The sequence below is a fragment of the Myotis brandtii genome, unplaced genomic scaffold (genome assembly GCF_000412655.1).
Source record: "Myotis brandtii unplaced genomic scaffold, ASM41265v1 scaffold702, whole genome shotgun sequence".
Classification (NCBI taxonomy): Eukaryota; Metazoa; Chordata; class Mammalia; order Chiroptera; family Vespertilionidae; genus Myotis; species Myotis brandtii.
This window is the reverse complement of record NW_005370755.1, coordinates 3,666,917-3,691,281: the sequence shown is the minus strand read 5'-3', so window position 1 is coordinate 3,691,281 and position 24,365 is coordinate 3,666,917. Positions and strand designations below refer to the sequence as shown.

At 39.2% G+C, this 24,365-nt stretch overlaps 1 protein-coding gene across 1 annotated transcript; it reads left to right on the top strand.

Moving 5' to 3' along the window:
• PECR (peroxisomal trans-2-enoyl-CoA reductase) lies at positions 1-22,784 on the top strand. Its single transcript, XM_005882291.2, has 8 exons — positions 1-190; positions 5,418-5,551; positions 5,870-6,035; positions 9,049-9,130; positions 9,589-9,685; positions 11,540-11,650; positions 19,494-19,605; positions 22,265-22,784. The coding sequence occupies exons 1-8, from the start codon at positions 73-75 to the stop codon at positions 22,348-22,350; spliced, it is 906 nt and encodes a 301-aa protein (XP_005882353.1). The 5' UTR covers positions 1-72; the 3' UTR covers positions 22,351-22,784.
• The last annotated feature ends 1,581 nt before the right edge of the window (positions 22,785-24,365 follow it).

Here is a 24,365-nt window from a genome sequence, read left to right as displayed (position 1 = left end):
CCAAGGTCCAGGGGACTCATCAACCCGAATTGGCCTTCCCTGGAAGCACTCAGACGCTCCGCAGTCAAGGGGATGTGGGCTAAGGGCAAGAGCTGCCTGGCGGCCGGCTTGCTGCAGAATCAAGTGGCTATCGTCACCGGCGGGGGCACGGGCATCGGAAAGGCCATCGCGACCGAGCTCCTGAAGTTGGGTACGTGAGTAGGCCCCGGCGTCGAGACCCGGAGCGAGGGGTCGGGACCCGGAGCACGGGGTCCGTGGAGACGCCGGCTGGCATACCCTGGGGCCGGTGGCCAGGGGGCGCTAGGCCGGGTTGCGAAATTGAAACTGCTCTGGGCCCCAAGTAGGGAATAAGGAGACCTGTGGAAACATGCTATGGAATTAGTCATGGAAAACGAATCCTTCTCTATAGACTGCCTCATGAGGGGTTAGGACACAGGAGGACTTCAGTTAACTGGAAAAGTTTGCAACATGGAGAGGCTCCCATCATATGAGCTTTCATAACATTTACTGTAATGAGTGAAGGGAGGACTTTGTCGGGTTTTTATTTTATTTTTTTATTTTATATTTTTGCTAATCTTCACTCAAGGAAATTTTTCGCCCTTGGAAATGTTAGGAAGAGTGGAAGGGAGGGGGAGAGACAGAGAAACATCGAGGTGAGAGAGACACATCGAGTGTTGCCTCCTGCAGGAGCCCCACCAGGGCTGGGGATCGAGCCTGCAACAGAGATAGGTGCCCTTGGCTGGGATGGAACCTGGGACCCTTCAGTCCACTGGTGGAAGCTCTATTCACTGACCCAGACGGCTAGGGCTGAAGGGAGGACTCTGTCAGCACATGAACAAGGAAGGGAAACCACGAAGGAGAAAATTGATAAATTTATCCACATGAAAATGTAAATTGTCATTAAACTAAAAAACAGTGTAAGGAAATATTAAAGGCACATGAAGAAAAATGTTTACAATATACAACAAATGTATGATAGAAAGAGCTCTCACAAATACATAAGGAAAAGATTGAACACACTGCTAGAAAAATTGGCTGATGATATGGACCAGGTGAACCAAATGGAGCAGCCAGGGGCAAACTACAGCCCGCGGGCCGGATCCGGCCTGTTTGAAATGAATAAAACTAAAAAAAAAAAAGACCGTACCCTTTTATGTAATGATGTTTACTTTGAATTTATATTAGTTCACACAAACACTCCATCCATGCTTTTGTTCCGGCCCTCCGGTCCAGTTTAAGAACCCATTGTGCCCCTCGAGTCAAAAAGTTTGCCCACCCCTGAAATGGAGGCAGGATAGGGGGAAGCCACCACACAGGGGCACAGGGGCTGTGGTGCAGCCAGGGGCACACTGACCCGCCCAGGCAGAGCTCCATGAAGCCATGGGTGCAACCCAGTCACAAACCACATGAAATTATATCTTCATAAAATTATCCTTAAACTTCAAGTGTTCCTTGTGAAGAAAGAGAGTCTGGAATTTTCTGGAATAAAAGAAACTCAGAACTGAGTCAATATTTCCCTGGCCAGTAGAATGGGGAAACTGACAGATAGCTGAACAAACCGGCTGAGCAATTCACAGCCAGATACGGAAAGTCACCTCCTTAGAGATAACATCTAGGCCTCAGTTGTATTGCAGCTCCAGGCCCAGAAAAGCAGCAAAACCAGGTGGGCAATGCCAAGACCAGGAGCAATGACTGAGGACCCCCTGCCCTGGCACTGACCAATCAGTAGAGACCATGACCCTAAAAGAACACACCTGGAAAACTGATGAATATTCTGCTGAAACCCTCCCCTGAGGCCTCCCCTATGACTCTGGCCAGAAAGAGAGATAAAAGCCTCAAGACAACCCTAGCTGGTTTGGCTCAGTGGATAGAGCACATGGGCCCTGGTCGGGGTGCATGCAGGAGGCAACCAATTGATGTGTCTCTCTCACATCGATGTTTCTCTATCTCTGTCTCTTTACCTCCCTTCCATTCTCTCTAAAAATCAATGGAAAAATATTCTCAGGTGAGGATTAATTTTTTAAAAAAAGGACCCAGAGGGAGCTCTCCCTCAGAGGAGCATGTCCATGCCATTCCCTTCCTTCTCCTCTTCCCCCATTTAAACTCTAAGTGACCCCAGGAGACTTGCAACCAGGGGAGCAATGGACAGTGGCAACACGTCCCAGGCTAACCCCCTGAACTTGTCTCCAAGGCCCCCTTTTCTCCTACTTGCCACTGAGCTAAGGCAGCCCAGCCTGGGCTCTCCTGCTGCTGCTTCGATCCTAAGTCCTTTCTTGTTTCACTGTTTCCAGCTTTAATAAACCTACCCTCGTAGTCACTTGGACTCATATTGTGAAATCTTTCCTCCCGAAGTCAAGAATTCACACACTACCAGCCCTGCCTGGGCAGACCCGCTCAGGGCCAGGTCCCAGTCCAGCCATGAAGAACTTTAAATAGGCAATAAGTACATGAGCAACAATCAACTTTATTGGCAATAAAATGCAAAATAAAGTCACATTGCTTTTCTAACAAAACTTTTAAACATTGAAGAAAAGAAAATGATGGAGTGAAAAAGCTGGCAAGGATGTAAATTATTAGAAGCTTCCTAAAGGGCAATTTGAAAAAAAGAATCCGGAAGCTTTAACAATATCTATGCTGTATGACCTGGTAACTTCTCTCTTAGGGATTTACCTTAAGAAAATTATCAGAGACAAGCACAGATTTATGTACAAGGAAGTAGTGGTGAGTAGGGAAACATTGGTAATAACAAATATTCATTATAAGAGAAATAGGTAAATCAAAAACAATGAAATACTATGTTGCTATTTAAACATCTTGCTATTGAAGACTTTATGTAGAGAAATGCATACCTTCTAATTGAAAAAAATAGCAGGATTCTAAACAAAATATAACATTTTGATTTGTTAATGAAAAATACAGTATATATGCCAAAAAAGACTGGAAGTTTACAGCATTGTTAACAGCAACTATTTTTTCTGGAAATAATTTGAATTATAGGGGATTAAAATGTCATCATTTTTTTTTAATCCTTGTCCAAGGATATGCTTATTGATTTTTTTTTTGGGGGGGGGGGGGGGGGGGGGGAGGGAGAGAGAGAAAGAGAGAGAAAAAGAGAAAAGCATCAATGTGGAAAACATTTGATTCCTAGTCAGGGAGTGTATGGGAGGCAACCAATGGATATTTCTCTGACATTGATATTTCTCTCTCTCTCTCTCTCTCTCTCTCTCTCTCTCCTCTCTCATCAATAAGGATGTCCTCTGGTGAGGATTAAAAAAAAACACATAAGAGTTGGAATACAAAAAGCAGGAGATGAAACTAACAAGTGGCTCAAATGTTCAGTTATTCAAATCAGCCAAGAACTCTAATACAGAGGAGCCTGAGTGAGGGGAGGTGACCTGTGGCTGATACTGTATTTATTTGAGGTAGCCTTCTTTGAATTGGATGCCTTGACAATCTTAAATTAGGCATTTACATTACAAAACAAAGAAACAAGCAAAAGCCCATGGGGTTTACACCAAGGCTATTACTAACACCAGGGAATTTGAAGATTGAAAGGAATCAGTGTCAGCCCAAGTAGGAAAGCAAATGCCTGATGTAGAAATAACTCCTTATCTACAAGTTAGTTCTGTATCTTATATCTAAACAAGTTTATCAAGCTTTCTGGATTTCTCTAGCTACTCATAAACAAACAAAAAATGTCTATTCAAATTATTTAGTGTAGGATTTGGAGAAGAATTATATCTAATACATTTCTAGTTTATTATAAGGTAATATAAGTACACTGTAATAAATTCAAGTAGTATTGAAGTATAGAAAAGAAGAAAATCAGTTTTCCCATTTTGCTCTTATTCTAAATCTCCTTCTTGGAGATTTTCTATGAGTCCACCCAAATGCCCACATATACACACACGTGTATATTATGTTACTTTCAAAACTGGGACCACAGTATTTCTACTGCTCTGTAACTGTTTTCATTCCAGACTAGTACATATGGTAGTATCTCATTTTTTTCCAAGTTATGTCATATTCCATAGAATGGGTGTTCAATAATTTATTTAACCATTCCTTTAATGGAAATTTGGATTTCTAGTGTTTTGCCCAGCATTGCATTTTTTTTTTCTTGTAATACCTTTGCACACTAGTTCAAGTTTTGATACCAAACCCAGGTTTGGCTGCCTGCTGCTTGAAAGCCAATACTCTAGAGACAGGCGCTGATGGAAGGAAAGCAGGTTTATTCAAGAGCCAGCACCTTGAGGAGGTGGGGGACTCTCATCACAAAGACCATCTTAGCATCTCAGTGCAGGCAGAGGTTTTTATGGGCAGGGAAGGGGAAGGCAGAACAAAGGTGACCAGAGGGGTTGTGGGGTCTCTTTGAAGGTGTTATGTGCCAATTGGCACAGTCTGCTCCAATAATGATTTTGGAGCCAGTCAAATGATCATCTGGAAGGTAAGCAAATCTGGAGCCAAAATGCCGGAAGCCTGGATTTAGCTTCCTTTGAGGTTAGTCCCTAGAATCTTTTAAGCGAACAGGCAGTTTATAAGTGGCCACCTGTGAATTTACAAGTCATCATTTAAAGAAACAATGTTAAAAGAATGGTGGGGTGGGTTACGGTTTGTGTGTAGTGACAAGCTCTATCAGTTAAAGTAAATAGTCTTTTAAAGTTGTGTTTCAGTAGAGCTCTACTTGTATTGCATAAGTTTGCTGAAGCATTCAGGGCTCAGGTAATAGTATTAATTTAGAAAATGTTTGATTTGATAATTCATGTGAAAAATCCTACTTATATTTTCACTGTATGTCTTTTTTTGTTTATTTGTTTGTTTTTTGTTAATCCTCACTGGAGGATATTTTTCCGTTGATTTTTAGGAAGAGTGGAAGAAAGAGGGAAATATAGAAACATCAATGTAAGAGAAACACATCGATTGGTTGCCTCCTGCACAAGGCCCCTACTAGGGCCCGGGCCAGGGAGGAGCCTGCAACCCAGGTACGTGCCCTTGACCAGAATTGAACCCATGACCCTTTGGTATGCAGGCCAACACTCTATCCACTGGGCCAAACCAGCTAGGGCTCACTGTATGTCTTTTTTGAGGCCTTGGACAAAGTCAGGCATTAATCACTTTAGTATCCTGAGTTGTTGTTTTGTTGCTGTTTTTTTTTTTTATTATTTTAAAGATGCTCAATTTCTTAATATGGATTTAGGAAGAGTTACAGATGTGTTTGTTTTTTCATCCTCACATAAGGATATGTTCATTGATTTGATAGCAATCCAGTTCCTGTTACTCCATCTTGACCAGAAGCAGAAGTCCCAATTCATCGTTTTTACGGGAACACATGAAATATTTGGTAAACATTATCATTTGTGGGATTTTGCCAACCAATGAAAGCATATTTACTTGTCCTTTGGTTGTTTTTTCCTCAGGTTGTAATGTGGTCATTTCATCCCGTAAGTTTGATGTATTAAAATCTACTGCAGACGAACTGAAGACCACCCTGTCTCTCACCCACCAGTCTCAAGTCACCCCCATAAAATGCAACATCCGTAAGGAAGAGGAGGTACTGCAACTATGTCCATGTCATTTGTTCATTTTTAATCTATAGCAGTGGTTCCTAAACTTGACTGTGCTTCAGGTTTTCTTATGTTACCTGACTCAGATGAGGTTCAGGAGAAGCAGAGCCTGTGAGGTTCTTCACTAATGATCTATTGAGTAAGTTGCCTCAGGAGAAGGAGAGAGGAAGGGAAGCAAAATTATACATGTAGCTTTATGATCTTTGGACATTGTGGTGAGAGATTGTAAACTCTCCTGGAGCAAACCATCCATCCAAGTAGCAACTTAGGTCATTAACCGGTTTACTTTTAATGTTTTTCTTTAGGTAAATAATTTGGTCAAATCCACCTTAGATATTTATGGTAAGATCAATTTCTTGGTAAACAATGGAGGAGGCCAGTTCACGTCTCCTGCTGACCACATCAGTGCAAAGGGATGGCACGCGGTGATTGAAACCAACCTGACGGGCACCTTCTATATGTGCAAAGCAGGCAAGTGTGATCACTGACCCCAAAATTCAAGGTGTCTTTGTTTAAATATCAGAGAATCCTGAAAGAGAAGCTGTTAGGGGCTCAGAAAGCTCCAGTTATCAACATTTACTGCCCTGATTTGCTCACAGGATTGTAAATTGCTACATTTCTGGCTAGTAATTTGGCAGTATTTATAAAATATGGATATCTTTTGATCTTTCTTATAATTTTATTTTTAGGAATTTACCATGAGAAAATTATTAAGGATCTGTACAAAGAGATAACTAAAAGTTGTTTATAAAATTTAAGAAAACTCTCACTCTTACTTTGTTTTTAAGAAATAAATCTGTTATAAGGACCTGTTAATTCAGTAAGGTCCTTGGGGAGAATACCAGACAGAGTCCACATTCTTTTGACTAACTATTAATTAGCACAGCATTGTCTTTGGATTACAGGTTATGTTTCAATCATTAAAATGTCCATACTACCCAAGCAATCTGTAGATTTAATGTAATTTCTATCAAAATACCAATGGCATATTTCACAGAACTATAATCTAAAAGTTATATGAACCCACAAAAGATCCCTAATGGACACAGTGATCTTGAGAAAAAGAGAGCAAAGTTGGAGGTTTTACACTGCCTGATATCAAACTATACTATAAGTTTATAGTAATCAAAACAGCATGGTACTAGTATAAAAAGAGACACATAGATCAATGGAACAGAATAGAGAGACCATAAATAAACCCATACCTATATGGACAGTTAGTATATGACAAAGGAGGCAGGAACATACCATGGGGTAAAGATAGTCTATACAATAAATTATGTTGGGAAAATTGGACAGATACAAGCAAAAAAATGAAACTAGATCACCTTTTTACACCATATACAAGATAAACTCTTAAGTGGATTAAAGACTTATATGTATGGCTCAAAACCATAAAACTCGTAGAATTAAACATAGGCAGTAAAATCTCTGACATTTCTCTTAGCCATATTTTTTTCTGATATATCCTCTTGGGTAAGGGAAACAAAGAAAAAATAAACAAGGTATATATGGAAATGCAAAGGACCCAGAATAACCAAAACAATTTTACAAAAGAAGAAATTTGGAGGACTTATATTTCTTGATTTCAAAACACCATGGTACTGGCATAAGGGTAGATGTATAGATAAGTGGAAAAGAATTGAGAGTCCAGAAATAAAACTTTAAATTTGTGGTCAATTGATTTTTGTTAAAGGTGCCAACAATTCTATGGGGAAATGATAGTCTTTTCAACAAATGGTACTGGGACAGTTGGATCTCCACATACAAAAAGACCCTTACCTCATACTATAAATAAAAGTTAACTAATAGTCCAAAATGGATCATGGAAAAAGTAAAATTATGAAACTTTTAGAAGAAAACAAAGTAGAAAATCTTTCTGACCTTAGGTTAGGCAAAGAGTCCTAGGAACCACCACCAAAATACCCATATATCCATAAAATATAAAATTGATAAACTAGACTTGAAATTAAAAATGTTTATGCTTCAAAAGACACCATTAAGAATGTGAAAAGAGCCCTGACTGGTTTGGCTCAGTGGATAGAGCGTCGGTCTGTGGACTGAAGGGTCCCAGGTTCGATTCCAGTCAAGGGCATGTACCTTGGTTGCGGGCACATCCCCAGTAGGGGGTGTGCAGGAGGCAGCTGATCGATGTTTCTCTCTCATCGATGTTTCTAACTCTCTATTTCTCTCCCTTCCTCTCTGTAAAAAAATCAATAAAAAAAAAAAGAATGTGAAAAGATAAGCCAAAGACTGGGAGAAAATTTTCCAAATCACATATCTGATAAAAAACTTGTATCCAGAATATATGAAGAACTTTTATAATTCAATAATAAGAAAGCACCCCAATTAAAAAGTGGAAAAAAAGATTGGAGTAGATATTTCACCAAAAAATATATGAAAAGCTAATAAGCGCATTAGAAGATGCTCAGCACCATTGGTCACTAAGGACATGGAAATCAAAACCTCAGTGAGATACCACCTCATTTCCATTAGAAAGGCTGTAATCAACAAGTCAGACAATGATAGTGTGGAGGAACTGGAGTCCTCATGCATTTCTGGTAGGAATATAAAATAGTGGAGACACTGAAAAAGTTTGGCAGTTCCCTTAAAAGCTAAGCGTAGAGTTACCATATGAATGCGATTTTACCCTTAACCTGAGAGGAACAAAAGCATGTGCCTACATAAAGACGTGTTCATAATCACCCCAAAGTGGAAACAATTCAAATGTTCATCAACTGGTGAATGGATAAATAAAATATGGCATATCCATACAATGGAATACTATTCAACAATAAAAAGGAACTATTGATATGTGTTACAACATGGATGAACCTCACAAACATTATTCTAAGAAGCCAGACATAAAAGACCACATATTGTATGATTCCATTGATGTGAAATATTCAGAAGAGTCGAATCTACAGAAACAGAAAATGAATGAGTATTTGCCCGGGGATGAATTTGGCTGCAAATGGGCACAGAGGAACTTTTTGTTTTGGAGTGATGGAAATGTTCTAAAACTGTATTGTGTTGGTAGTTGCACAACTCTGCATATATTTTTTAAGCATTTAATGATTTTTAGAGAGAGAGGAAGGGAGAGGGAGAGAGAAAGAGGAACATCAATGTAAGAGTGGGACATCGATGGGCTGCCTCCTGCACACTCCCTACCAGGGATTGAGCCCGCAACCCGGGCATGTGCCTTGACCACTGTGGAACCAGCAGCTATTTGGTGCACAGGACAACACTCCAACCAACTAAGCCACACTGGCAGGGCAACTCTGTATATTTTTTAAAAATTATTAAATTGTACCCATAAAGTAGATGAATTTTATGATGTGTAAATTGTACCTCAGCCAGGCTTAAAAAAAACAGAAATATAAATATGAATTTAAAACATACCACAGAAGCAGCATGCTGGAACGGAACCAGAGAAGGGTTAGTACACTGTTTAATATGACTGTCATCTGTCTGTTTCCTTCAGTTTACAGCTCTTGGATGAGAGAGCATGGAGGATCCATTGTCAATATCACTATGCTTACTAAAAATGGATTTCCGGGATTTGCGTAAGCATTTATATATATTTTTTTTCCTATGTGTCAAAGGTTCAGAAATAGCCAAAGTAAAACAAACAAAAAAAAATCACTAAAATCGCAATCATTAAAAAATTTACTGTGCACACACCAAAAAGACTTGTAACAACCACACTTGTAACCCTCAAATTACCAATTTGTATTTCTTCATAATAAAAAAGTTTTCAATATTCCTCTTAAGTCCGTGTGAATTGGGGGGATCATATGTGGGCCTACACAATGAAATTTGTTTACCAATCAGACAGCTGTGGTTTGGCTCTAATATGGGAGGACCCAATTCTTTCCCATTGTTCAGACAGACTCAAACACAGTTTCATGACAAGAATGTTCTTGTGGGGTTCTGACAGGCCATTGACACACCTGTCAGTTCAGTTAATGAGAGAAATATTCAACAAAAGCTAACTATAGTGTTTATATTTTGTCTTTTAAAGGCATAGTGCAGCTGCCAGAGACGGTGTTTACAGCCTCACCAAAACCTTGGCTTTGGAATGGGCCAGCAGTGGAATAAGGATCAACTGTGTTGCCCCTGTAGGTAAATGTTCTATATGAACTAATTGTGCTCTTCTGATTCCATTTATGTTGTTAATAGAGGTATTTGTCACTGTATGTGTACTAGAAAAGATTGGCTTTTGAAAATGGATGTGTATATTCTTTGATTTACCAGTATTCTTTGATTAGATTGTTAAGGTTAAATTAAGCCAATGATTCTCAATCCTGGCTGTATATTAGAATGTTTAAAAAATAGTGGAATTATCTGTGGAATGTTTAAAAAATAGTGTTATATAAGCTTGGCTCCAAACTGTGGAATCCAAGCATCAGTATTTTTAAGAAACCTCCCAAGAAACTCAAATACACTGTGAAAGTTGAAAAATCGCTAGTTTAAAGAATGAATTTTTCTGGATTGTTTTGTTATTTCTTGGTTTATTATTAATCTTTTATTAAGAGAGAGTGAGAAACTTAAAGTCAAAGTTTTAGAAAGAAACTCCCAGTTAAAGATCAACTAGAAGTAAAGAGAAAATTTCTCTGAAACTAATGTAAGTGATGGGGGGGAAAAATCACAATATGTTCAACTTCAGAAACTATCATTTTTGTGCGAAGTAAGATATAGCTTAAGCCTCCTTGAGTATTACACGTTTAATGTACTGACACACTCATCCTGTAAAACTCAGCTCAAATGCACTTCTCTGTGATGTTTCCTGGTCATTGCTAAAATATAGGAATCGTTCCTCAATCTGAAACTCTGTAATATCTGTGGATATTATCTATAACTCTATCTTTAAACTACCTATAGATATTGTTATCCATGCTGCTCAGTGGGACTTAAGCATGAACTGACTTGTTGACGTTAGTAGAAAATCTCCTATTTAACAAATTGCAGGCTCCTCGCCAGAAACTTTATTTCCCTTTAGTCCTTCATAGCTGACCTTACCTTACTCAAATTACATGCAAATAATTTATAAAATAAATTAAATATTAGTTCCATTCTTAATGCAGCTACCTTGCATTACTGGCCTCCAAAAGTGCATTTCTTGAAAACCTTTAGTGGGTTGTTAGTATTATAAGCACCTTATTGAAGTCATGTTTTTCCTCCTGAGACATTTTTAGGTTTAAGGTCTAAAAGTTAATACTTCTAGAAGATGTCATCCTCTTTAAACAAAAGGTTGCAAATTGTTTAATGGGAAACCAGTATATCATCCCACTACCATGCAATTTCCTCATCTTTTACACTTCCTGTTTCCTCTCCTCCCTATAATCTCTGTTGTAGTTTTGAGTCAGTAACAAATAGATTTATCCTGCATTATACAGGTTTTGAGTACTTTTCTTGGCTTTATAAATCCATGAAAGCTATATAGAAGAATTCTTAAACAATTACATTTTTTGTTTATTTATATTAGATTCACATGCTTTATTTGTGATTTTACTTTAGGTCAGGGGTGGGCAAACTTTTTGACTCGAGGGTCACAATGGGTTCTTAAACTGGACCGGAGGGCCGGAACAAAAGCATGGATGGAGTGTTTGTGTGAACTAATATAAATTCAAAGTAAACATCATTACATAAAAGGGTACGGTCTTTTTTTTTTAAGTTTTATTCATTTCAAACGGGCCGGATTCGGCCCGCGGGCCGTAGTTTGCCCACGGCTGCTTTAGGTGAAAAAACCATGATAATATTGCATTTTCTAAGTCTAGCATAACCATAGCCCAGTCTTGTACTGTAAAACAGAGAAGCCCAGTGGAAGATAAAATAGACTCCCCTGTCTCATTGTTTGCCCAGTTAAAGAGCCCACTAATACTTAATTTTTGGTATTGGTTGATAGACTGTCTTTACAATTAAAATTTAATCTTATGTACTTTATTTTGTTCTTGTTTTATATCTAAACACAGGGAATCATTTATTCCCAGACTGCTTTTGACAACTATGGTGATTTGGCAAAAGACTTATTTGGAAGGTCCTATCAGAAAATTCCAGCTAAAAGACTTGGAGTTCCTGAGGAGGTAAGGTATATTTCTAACACTGATTAGAATGACTTTATTTCATACTTTGGAATTAGTAACATTTTGGTGTTTTTTTTTTACGTAGTGTGGTTGGCTGATAGAGATGATAGCTCCCACTGCCACCAAACCATTTCCCTAGACCTTCTGGATCTGGGGGAATATCCTGGTTGTGCTTTTGTAACTGGACAACCAAAGGGTCCGGGCTACCTGTCACTACTTGAGCCAATTAAACAGAGACAGGGTTGAGTCAGATATGCTGGCTTAACACTGATTAGAATGACTTTATTTCATACTTTGGAACTTAGTAACATTTTGGTGTGTTTTTTACGTAGTGTGGTTGGCTGATAGAGACGATAGCTCCCACTGCCACCAAACCATTTCCCTGGACTTTCTGGATCTGGGGGAATATCCTGGTTGTGCTTTTGTAACTGGACAACCAAGGTGTCAGGGCTACCTGTCACTACTTGAGCCAATTAAACAGAGACAGGGTTGAGTCAGATATGAGCTCCAATAATGCTGGCTGGATGGGAGTGCAGCAGGTCATCCACAAAAATCTGCTCTGACCCCCCTCACCAGTTGGCTGGTTATGTACACACTAGGGAGAAGATAGCTAGGTGTAGCTGCAAGCTACAAGTGTAACGTGGAAAGGGGAGGGTAGAATCTGCAGTCCGGCCTTCAGGAGCTCAAAGTCCGATCACAAGGTGGCTAATCTTCTATGATGTTACAAATAGCTCAGCCTGTTCCTGGGACCTGAGAATGGTCAGCGTTCCTGAGAAGAACTCCCAGAGAGAGTCAGGGTCCAGGCACAGCAACCAACAAAGCGTGTCCTGTCCTTGGTCTGTTCTCAAAATGTATTTCTTTTCAGAGTAATGGACCTATTGAGGCATCTTATCTTTTTGCAGCCTTGTTTCATCCTCCAGTTTCCCAGGATCTGTAAGAAAACTACTTATCTATAGTTAGTGAAGTGAATAATTATTAGACAACTGTCACTCTATTCTTATTACATGCCCTTCCCCACTATCACTTTGAATGTTCACAACAGTCTTTTTTTTTTTAAACATATATTTTTATTGATTTCAGAGAGGAAGGGAGAGGGAGAGAGAGATTACAAACATCAATGATGAGAGAGAATCACTAATGGGCTGCCTCCTGCACACCCTACACTAGGGATTGAGCTTACAACCTGGGCATGTGCCCTTGATCAGAATCAAACCTGGGACCTTTCAATCCACAGGCCGATGCTCTATCCACTGAGCCAAGTCGGCTAGAGTGCTCACAGCAGACTTTATTCAGGAGCAAATGCAGTGTGAATTAAGAAGAGCGTGTTTCATTGCACTTTTCCAGCTACGTTATTTTATCACATGACAGGACCCTAAGCAAGTCAGACTATTATGACTTTATGACATTCCATACGCAACTTTTGTAAGGTGGTCAGGTTTAAGTATGAAAAAATTAATAGCTTTCATAAATTTTAGCTATCTCAGTCTTAAAATGTAATGAAAAAAAAAGTTATCGTTTCCATAATAATAAAAATTAGAATACCTGGAGTCAACTTCAGTGCTCACAGCAGACTTTATTCAGGAGCAAATGCAGTGTGAATTAAGAAGAGCGTGTTTCATTGCACTTTTCCAGCTACGTTATTTTATCACGTGACAGGACCCTAAGCAAGTCAGACTATTATGACTATATGACATTCCATATGCAACTTTTGTAAGGTGGTCAGGTTTAAGTATGAAAAAATTAATAGCTTTCATAAATGTTAGCTATCTCAGTCTTAAAATGTAATGAAAAAAAGTTATCGTTTCCATAATAATAATAAAAATTAGAATACCTGGAGTCAACTTAGCTCTGAACAAAAACCATTTTATTACTAAAGACCAGAATAGAGACATGTCATCTTCCTCAATGGAGAGAATCAATGTTATTGAAATCAAGTTTTTCTAAATTAATGTATAAATTCAATATATTTTTGAAATTTAACACACTGATTCTGAAGTTTGTTTAGAAAAATATTTATGCAAAAAAAGCCAAAAATGTGTTGAAAAAGAATAATGGGAGGATTTGATCTTCCTGACATCAAAACATACTCTAATGCAATACTTATTTACAACATCTGGTGCTGGTACTGTAATAGATTAAAATTAGTGGAATATAATGGACTCTTGTATCAGTACCATGTATCTATGGGAGTTTGTAGGATAAAAGCAGCTTTTCAGATTTATGGGGAAAGAATAGATCATTCAGCAAAAGTTTTGCAGCAATGCGCTGTTCATTTAGAAATAAATTAGACCACCTCTCTCACATCACATATATGCAAAATAATTTTTAGATATATTGAAGTGCTAAATATAAAAGGAAAATCATAACATTCTTAAAGAAAATGTGTTTTAATTCTTAGAACTACCTTTCATTATCAGTTTGATGTATATATTTCCAGAAATTTACTGTGCACACACAAAAATATCCATATTTATAGACTTTTTTCTTTTTTAAACAAAAAGGGATCCTACTATGTTCTTTTCTTCAATTTGCTTTCAGTCCACAGGTTGACACTCAACCACTGAGTCACGCTGACTGGGCAGTAGTACTATTTTTAATGAAAAATAGCTACATTTTCAAAAACAAAAGAAAACATACAAATATCTTTAATGTATGGCTTACTAGAATACAGCTGGACTTTCATATCCGTCTCTGCATCCAATCTGTTGCAATACATTGTTTTGGTTAAAGCATATGGAGAAAATCTGGCTTCTTACACATGGGCAGTTGGAAACAGAGGCACATTTATTAATATTAGCATTTTCAGATAATTGTGAATATTCTTTACTATTCAAAAAGTGGAAGTTTTTATTTTATTATTTTTTTTAATTAAAAAATGTTTTTATTGATTTCGGAGAGGAAGGGAGAGGAGAAATAGAAACAGTGATTGACCACCTCCTGAACTCCCCCTACTGGAGATCAAGCCCACAACCTGTGTATGTGCCCTGACTGGGAATCACACGATGACCTTCTGGTTCATGGGTCGATGCTCAACCACTGACCCATACCGCCCTGGCAAAAAGTGTCAGTTTTTAAAGATTAGTTGCAGTGTGGAACCTGGAACCATGTCAGTGAACTTTTTGTGCTCTGTTACATTAAAATCTATTGATCTCTCTGACCCATAGATGATTTTGTAACATCAGACATTGATCTTTTGGAAAATCTTGGTTCCCTGAGTTATGCATATTTTCTAAATGTTGACACACAATTCTAAGTGTTGACGTACAATAACAAAATTCTAATTTTCACCTGAAAGCTCAAATCTTACCATTGATAACAGATACTGTCAGTCATTTCCCTTTGAAGTGACAGTCTCACTGTGTTCATTTTTGAAAAATGTCTGCCCAGTATCCAAGATCAGTAACTGCACTTCGCTCTTTCAAATAAAAAAAGGTGTTTCTTGGAAAATGTGACTCCTTCAGCTCGCAACTCAACTGCACATTCTTTTCCTTGAGGCAACCATTATACTCCTATGTGCAGCAGAGCTTAATGTGTCATTCCTCTTTCATCATGCAGGATATCAAAAAGGTGTAGGCTCAGTGGTCGAGATTAATAATTTTTCCTGCTTCACCAAGGACATTCTAACGTGAAACAGGCTGCCCCCCACCCCCAAAAAGTACTTGCCGGTGAAGGATATAATGACTACTGGTATAAGGATCACTAGGTCAGTGTTGTGTTCCTGCCATGACTCATGCTGAGGCTCCAGCACTCTTTCCCACCATTGCTTTGGCACCATTAGCACAAATGTCAACAAAGTGAAAAATGAAAATAAGAGCTTAGTATTATTTTGAAAGTAGTTTTGACCTTGCCAATCCCCTTAGGTACACCCAGGGTTTTGCTGATCATGCTTTAACTAACAATGTACCAGGTGCACCGGTTAATAATGCGGATTTCTTTCAATAGATGGAGTTACACATATGTTGATATATATGCGATTTGATATGTATGCTATTTTGTTGTATTGACAACAAGCTTCAAAACTTCATATGTCACATTTTCTGAAGGTGTTAACATCATAGATATTTTTACGCTTAAAAATGTCAAATTTTGTGCCAAGAAAAGAGCATTTGCGAGAAGTTTTAATTCATTATTTTGAAGAAAAGTTCCTCTTAAAGTTATCGTATACTTCGGGAAGCTTATGGTGAACATGCTCCATCTCAAGATACTTGTGAACGCTGGTTTAAATGCTTTAAAAGTGATGATTTCTATGTGAAAAACAAAGAATGTCCAAGTTAATTTGAACCATGCTTTGATCATAAAACGACCAGAATGGGCCAGAAGATACGGCAAAGTAATTTTGCTTCATGATAACACACCATCACATACTTCTAAACCAGTTAAAGGCACATTAAAAGATCTTGCCTGGGAAGTATTAACCCACCCGCTGTATTCAATGAACCTTGCTCCTTCAGATTATCACTTGTTCCGATCGATGGCACATGCGTTTTCCGAGCAGCACTTCAAAACATACGAAGAAGTGGAAAATTGGGTCTCTGAATAGTTTGCCTCAAAACAAGAAAAGTTCTATTGAGATAGTATCCACATATTACCTGAAAGATAGGGGAAATGTGTAGCTAGCGATGGACATTACTTTGACTAAAGCACTTTTGATGTTTCTCTTGAAATTATCGGGTTTTCTTTGATTACAAAATCTGCATTATTAACCGGTACACCTGGTACATCAGGCATGTTAAACTCGTGGCCTGCGGGCCACATGCCTCATTTATTTGTCCCCTGTTAGCCTTTGAGTTTGACATGCTTGATGTAGATGTTGCCTTCAAAAGGTTTGGTTGTGAAGGGAAGTAGAGATGATGGTAGCTATTGTGAGATGCTTCAGAATAAGGTGAGACTTTTGGCTTCTGCTTGATTGTGTTCTAGCATCCCTAGCTCATGTTTCCAAGATATTCTGTTTGCTCCAGTTAATCATCAATGTTCCGTTTTGGGCAGAATTTTCAGACAAGGCCATTGGCCCAACTGCTTAACACTGAGTTGCCTTCCTTTAATTGACGGTCCCTGGGGTAGTCAGGGGGTCAGAATGTAGCTATAGTTTCAAAAGGAACTGCCTTGACCTCTCCTGGTGTCTGTCAATATCTCTCAGAAAGGGAATGCAGCACATGGCAGACCTTCAATTGACTTGTGAGATCCTGCACACTCATTTTTACAAATTTAGCAACTAAGGGCCAATGGGGTTCAGTAATCAGCCTAAGGCCATGCGGAGGTCAAGGTACTGACATTCTAACCCAAGCTTATTTAAAGCTTTCCTGATGTGATCTTTGATAAACAGAGCTGAACATAAACAGGTTACTGAGCTAAAAGAGGTGTTGGCCACATAAAGTTGATGCAAGTTGCTAGTCTCTATTAGTGTTTACTGATTGATAAAACTATGGCAAATGGCTTAGAACTTCAAGTCCATACATCAAATGGATTCCATTAAAATGAAAGTTAAGAAGACATCATCTGAAGATATAGCAATAATGCCTAGCTAATTTGGTAATTATCAGAATTTCATTAGTTCAATTTAGCTCCATATTGAGCTCCAGGTAAAAATTAAAGCAGGAATCATGAATCGTTACATGTCTTTTACCTAGCAGATAGCTTCTATTCAATTCAGTATTATTTAATGGTGGGCAAAGACTGGATTAGGAGCTAGGTAATGCAACATACCCTCCTTTTGGGGGAAGAGATGCATAAAGATTTCTTCATTCTGTATATATTTATTAAGTGCTTATTTTATGCAAAACACTATCAAAGGTCATAGTTATATGTGTGAGAGGGTTGTTTCTTTGGCTGGATTTAGAAAGGAGCTTATTGAAGAGAGTCTTCCTAACTGGCTGACTTTTAGAATCGAGGAGCTTTCATTGGTTGGTTGACTAACAAAACATGTTCCCAAGGCAAGTTGTCATTGGTTGATTAAACAGGGTAAACCGAGTCTGGTGGTTAACGTTACCATGGCTCAGATCTCTCTCCCCTCTCCCAATAATGTGGGAACTTATAAATTATTGATTCTAAAATAAATATAGCTCGGCCGGTGTGCTTCAGTTGCTGAGCATCGATACTTATAAATTATTGATTCTAAAATAAATATAGCTCGGTGTGCTTCAATTGCTGAGCATCGATCCAGGATCCAAGAGGTCACAGTTTGATTCCTGGTCAGGGCACATGCCTGGTTTGCAGGCTCGATCCCCAGTAAGGGGTATGCAATGAAGGTTTCTTTCTCATCAATGTTTCTAGCTCTCTATCCCTTTCTCTTCCCCTCTCTCTCTCTCAAAAATATCAATAAAATAAATATAACAACAGAAATAACAATAGTCACATATGTAATCTTAAGCTTCCTAGTAGCCACATTAAAAAAAGGTAAAAAGAAGTGAACTTGGATTTGACAATATATTTTATTTAATCCAATATATTTAAAACATCATCATTTCAACATATAATTAATATAAAAGTAATTGAGATCTTTTACATTCTTCTTTTCATATTAGCCACATTAAAAAAAGCAAAAAAGAAGTGAACTTAGATTTGACAATATATTTTATTTAATCCAATATATTTAAAACATCATCATTTCAACATATAATTAATATAAAAGTAATTGAGATCTTTTACATTCTTCTTTTCATATCAAGTCTTTAGAATCTCATGTGTGTTTTATACTTACAGCACATCTCAATTCAGACTAGCCATGTGGAAAGTGCTTTGGTAGTGTCATATGGCTAGTGGCCTCCGTTTTAGACAGTTCAGTTCTATAGTAGCTGCTGGGGACACAAGGATGGAGAAAAAGCTATGCCTGCCCTCCAGGATCTCAGAGTCTCAACTCACCATAGCCACATGGCTACAGTGCTAAGTACAGGACCAGGACTAGAGTGAGGCAAGCAAGCTGTGAACACAAAATTTAAGAACATGCTCACCCTCAGGGTTGTGCAAGTATAGGGTCTGCTCCAAGAGTAAGCACCTCCTAAATGCTGCACCCTAAACTCCTCATTAGCCTCACCCAAATTCCAGCCCTGCTTGGGAGCCTGATAAAATGGTAGATTCTGGGGCCCCAACCCCAGAGCTGACATTGCAGAAGCTCTCACGTAGGGTCTAGGATCTGGAGTTTCAATAAGCATCCCTAAGCATTCCAGTGCAGGTGCTTAGGATCACCTTTTGAGGAACTCGGCCTCTGCCAACAGCCTCCCATGAGAGTTCCTTTACATCCAGTGGAGTGATTTCTTTCTTTCTGTCTGGTTTTTGGAATAGATGTTGTTGAACTCAACAGTGATCTAGCTGAATTTTTAGGGCATGCTCTGGGATTCTGAAGTCCCTCTTGCAGAAAGCTCCTGTAGTCTGAGTTGCTGGGCTTTTGGCCTGCAGGACCATAGACTAAACCGACAGGCACGCCATGTCATTGTCCACAGGCACATTGACTATTTCAGGGACACAGATATAACAGGCACGTGGCTGCGATGAGAAGTATGGTTGTGGTGGGCAATGAAAGGTGTAGAAGGAGCTGAGTTGTTTGAAATGGAAAAGAGCCCAAATTGAGCCCTGTGTTTACTTTGACTTCTTCACGTTGTGTAGCTTATTGGATGCCATCAAAGGCTCTGTCCTGTCTGGCTGTCTTCACTGTAATCTCTTACCTGATTTTCATGATGCTCAAATAAAAAGAGGCCGCTGTCTATGTACTGCCAGCTTATGGTGCACATATACCTTGGAATTCATGTTGTAGTCGTGTGCTCTGAGATGTGTTTACTCAGGATTGGGAAGCAGGCAAAGAAGAGATTCGTCAGCTTTTCTGTGAACATGTGTATGTTTCCATTTCCAGATTTCCCCCTTGGTATGCTTTCTGCTATCTCCAGCAGCTTCCTTCATCACCGGACAGTTGGTGGATGTAGATGGGGGCCAGTCTCTGTATAATCACATGTTTTATGTACCAGGTGAGCAGTCAAGCAATGAGTGTTCATATTTTCAAAATGTCTTAAGTAGTTACTCAAGAGATGAGAGTTTTCTCTTTAGCACATCAAAATGTGCAACTTGTTTATATTCATGATATGATTTTTAAAGGAAATATTCTTCATCACAAAAATATCTATATATATTTATTTATAGAACTTAGCTTTATATATATTTTAAAAGGTGGGGTTTTTTTGGTATGTGTGTAAGTTGGTAGTATTTGAACCTTGAAAAATATTCTCAATATAAGTATATATGTTTAAGAAAGAGATAGAAAAAAGGCAAGAAGTTGCCATATTATTTTTTTAGATCGAATTCCTCTTAATTCCTCCAGTAAGTGGCTTGTATATCTGAGCAGAAGAATCAGACATGTTAGGTGGAGAGGGGTTATGGTGTTTTACACTATCTTTGGGATATATATTAAATGAAACCATATGAATTTACTGTATTCATTTTTGATGTGTAAAACAGTAGTTTTGTAAGGCTCAACCAAATGTAGATATTACACACAAATGTGTGTGTGTGTGTGTGTGTGTGTGTGTGTCTGTGTCTCATGACTAGACCAGAGAACTTTGGGATTGAAAAGATCCTAAAAAAATCAGTCCAATATCCTAATTTTGCAAATGACAAAACAAATTTATAGAAATTAAAAGGCATATTCAAGCTAATCACTCCCAAAATAAAGAAAAAGATATAAAATTCAAATGTATTCGAACTGTTGCTCAAGATAGTTGACTAAGTGGCTACTAGCAAACTAAAATGTGGTTGATGTAATGCATTTGTCTTTGAGTTTCATATCAGGGACCCAGGTTCAACCTACTTTTTCATGTGCTAACAGTCTGATCAAGGGTAAAGACCTTTGCATTGATAAATGATTAGTATGGGACTGTAATATTACTTATTATTTTCCCTTCCCAGATATATTTCTTTACAAATAGCATCAATGGAAATGGACTTTGGTTTTAAGGGTCTCAGTTATGAACACAGAAATGCCTACATGGTTATACGGTATTGTTTTCTGATAGTATTTAACGTAGCAAGAGTGGAAGAGATCTTTCCACTTCCCTCACCAGAGTTGAGTCAGTAGTATTTGTTAAGGTGAGTTGCACTGTTTTTCCTATATAAAGGGAAAGAACTCCAGGTGGCTGCTTCCCCAGGCCTCCAGTGTCATGATTTTCTTTTGTAATTCTAACACTGTTTTTTATCATTACAAAAACATTTTTTAGGGTTTTAGTATTTTTTATTGATTTCAGGGAGGAAGGGAGAGGGAGAGAGAGAAAGAAACATCAATGATGAGAGAGAATCACTGATCAGCTGTATCCTGCATGCCCCCTATGGGGATTGAGCCTGAAACCCCGGGCATGTGCCCTGACTGGGAATCGAACTGTGACCTCCTGGTTCATAGGTCCACGCTCAACCACTGAGCCACACGGGCTGAGCCATTCTTTTAAGGTGTTTAAGGAAAGCAGTCATATCTATGTTTAAAGAATATACTCCCCCAAAATTATGAGTAGGAATACTTAGCCTCTCCCTGTAGTGTTTTCTTTAAGGTTGCCAGCCCTGGTGAGAATGCCTGTGATGGAAACCTGGCTATACCCTTATTAGCTATATGACCTTGGAAAAATTAATTTCTGTAAGCCTCCACTTTCATTTCCATCAGGTGGGTTCACTTATAGTATTGATTTTGTAAGCTGTTGGGAGGATCAAGTTAGATAATGTATATTTAAAGCCCTGGGTCAGATACATGCTTTCAGGTGCAACTCAAGCTGGCTTGAGCTGTAAAAGAATTTGTTGCCTTGAATAACTGAGAAGCAGGTGAGACGTGACTCAGCAGCTCAGTGATCTCACCAAGGGCATTTTTTCCCCCTTACTTATGTTTTTGCTTCTATGATGTTGGCTGTAAGACTAACTCTCCTGGTTGCAGGATGGCTGCCTGCTGCTCCTACAGCTTCATGCTTCTTTTTTCACATTCATCTGGACAGAGAGAGCGTAGGGAAGGGAATGACTTTCTTTCAACATTTCTAACAAAATTCTGAGGTCTACTCTGCTTTGGACCAGTTTATGCAAATGACCATCCCCAGTGAATAATAACGGTCATGGGAATGGAGTGCATTGGTTGACTTAGATCAGTCAGTCATCAGTCAGTGGTCTAAGTGTGGTCACTTCCGCAGAACCTGATGGAATTGTAAGTGTAAACAGGCTATTGGAAAGAGGAGATGAGGGACTGGATGCTGGGGAGGCAACTAGATGTGCCTGGTACAAAGTAAGCACGTTGTTTTAAAATCATTATTAAGGAAGTAATATTTATTGAATGTCTATAGTATGCCAAGTGCTGTACATAGGGTGTCACATTTAATTCTCACAATTTGAAAAGATAGATGTGGTTACCCCCTTTAATAGATGAGAAAACCGAGGCTCCGAAAGAGTAATTTTTCCCAATTCTGAAAAGCTAGTAAGTGGCAGAGCTGAGACTCAAACCCAGGATTTTCTCAAAACCTGTGCTACTTGTCCTAATAATTTCTTTTTTCTTTCTGAGAAAAGGGGCAAACTAGGGAAAATAACAAGAGGGTTTGATGGAAACTGGGAGGACTAATAAGGTTAATAGATTTGCAAGTGACATGAGGTTTTCCACTTACTTAACAGATCATGACAACTGGCCGGAGGGAACAGGGGACCTTTCTGTTGTCAAAAGGATGAAAGAGTCTTTAAAGCTTAAAGCCAATCTCTAAACTAAAGAAAGAAGGAGGTGTCTTTTGTCCCAAAATGCCTTAACATCTTAAGAATGCATTTTTGCACTTTATAGGAGCATGTAATTTGTATAGAAAAATCACTTTGTGTTTTTTTTAATGTTTTCAATTTTGTCTATGCAAAACTATTCCTGAAATAAATGCATTTTTAAGTCCCAACTAATACCATTTAACCTGTAGTTTTTTTTAAAATTAAGAATGGAAATCAACATACTTTATGATTATACTTTGAATTCTAAGAAAGGTATTTGAAGAGTGGAATACTTTCTAATTAATAATAGAGATATCATGATCTCCTAAAAGGTTTACTTGTAATAAATCTAAATTGCGGCACCATTGTGATTCCAACAACTGGAGTTATATAGTGACTAATTTTACCTGGCAAACACTTTTGAACCAATAAAGCTTTATGGTAACTATTGATGTGTGGTTTGTTTTCATGAAGTCTAATTTCTATAAACCTTCTTAACGCAAAAGATTGGCTAGTGGGAAGTAAAGAGGACTTTAAAGAACATGGAAATAGCAGTTACCAGGAACAGCTACTAAGCTACTGTTACTGAGATGAAGAACCCTACTCCCCACTCCCCACCTCCCAGCTGACATCCAAACCTTGTTGGGAGGGCCAGGGCTGGCCCACCTGATGGCTGGGCAATCACTGTGGTGTTCTGCTGGTGGAACTTGCTGGAAACCTGCCCTCTGGAACTTGCCCGAGATAATCCACCATCTCGGGTGCCAGGGGAAACTTCACGGGAGGTGTCTCATCAGAGGCTCTGCTACACAACTACCTGAGGGAGGTGCCAGGGACACTGCTGCTGCTGCTGGCTGCCCTGCACCACCACCAAGGCCTGCAGACTGGAGTCTGGAGAGGAAAGCCTTGACCTCCTACAGTGTCTCTCCATTGCCCTCTCCTGACAAAGCTCAGTGTCAGCTGGCAAAGGAAAAACTAAAGGGCCCAGATCCATTGTGACACAGCTGAGAAGCAATGAACCTATAACCAGCCCACTTGGGGCCTTGGCGTCAAGCAGCCTGTCACTTTCCTTAAGGAACGGTGCCACATCGGGGCTCAGCGTTGGTCTCTACGTGGACAAGGTGCACATTTAGAGGCAGCTCCAACTGCATAGGCTTTGCTAAGTGGGAGTCCATGATGTTGGGCCTGTTTGCAGTTTTCCTTCACTCTTGTGCCCATAGGCCAGTTCTGTGGTGGCAGCCGATGGGGGCTGGGGAGCACCAACTGACTGAGTCATCTGGTCTCCTTGGTGTTCTGTGCCTCTTCTGGGGGCATGAATGTGTGAGACAAAAATAGCACTTTGTGCCCACTCCTCAGTGTTTTGTCCACATGCTTCTGGCCCAGGCCTCCTCGTTTCCAACTTTTCTGTCCTTTTCCTTTTAGGTGCCTGGCTAAACCACAGGGCCGTGGGCCATCTGTATATATTCTCACTTAGGGCTATTTTTCTTTCCAGCGTGAATACAGGTTGCACTGCCAACAGATTGCTTATTAGACAGATTTTCCATCCACTGCCTCACAGGGCTTCCCCTGATTACAGCTGTAGTGAAGTTCTGACAACTGTGAAGGAAGAATTTCAGACCAGAACACAGTCCAGGAAAGGGTCAACCAGGCAGATGGGAAGTCCTTGAGCCAGTCACCCATTGGTTGGCCCCATGGCTCACAGGAATAGGCCTGAGTTAACAACTTGGCTGTGTTCAGTTTTTGGCTGGGAGCATTCCGAGGGCAAATGCACTGGTGGATCCAAAGCTGTCAGTCACTGTGCATTTTCATGGCTGCCACATGACTATATCCTATAACTGTTTTGGCCCCATTTACTTTTAACACTATCCAGGGACTTGGCACAAAAGAGTGTCACCTTGTGTCTGGACACAAGTGCCTACTTGAGATTCCAAGACTTAGCTGCAAAGCTTCATCTTGAACTTTTATTTTTGCTCTTAGTGTTTCTTCCTTGTTTACAAGAGTTTCACTTCACTGAAGTAGCTGCCTGAAT

Coding starts and splice junctions, on each gene's coding strand:
- PECR (XM_005882291.2), top strand. CDS start 73: ATGTGGGCTAAGGGCAAGAGCTGCCTGGCGGCCGGCTTGCTGCAGAAT. Junction 191..5,417: donor GACCGAGCTCCTGAAGTTGG/GTACGTGAGTAG, acceptor TTTTTTCCTCAG/GTTGTAATGTGGTCATTTCA. Junction 9,686..11,539: donor GGATCAACTGTGTTGCCCCT/GTAGGTAAATGT, acceptor ATCTAAACACAG/GGAATCATTTATTCCCAGAC.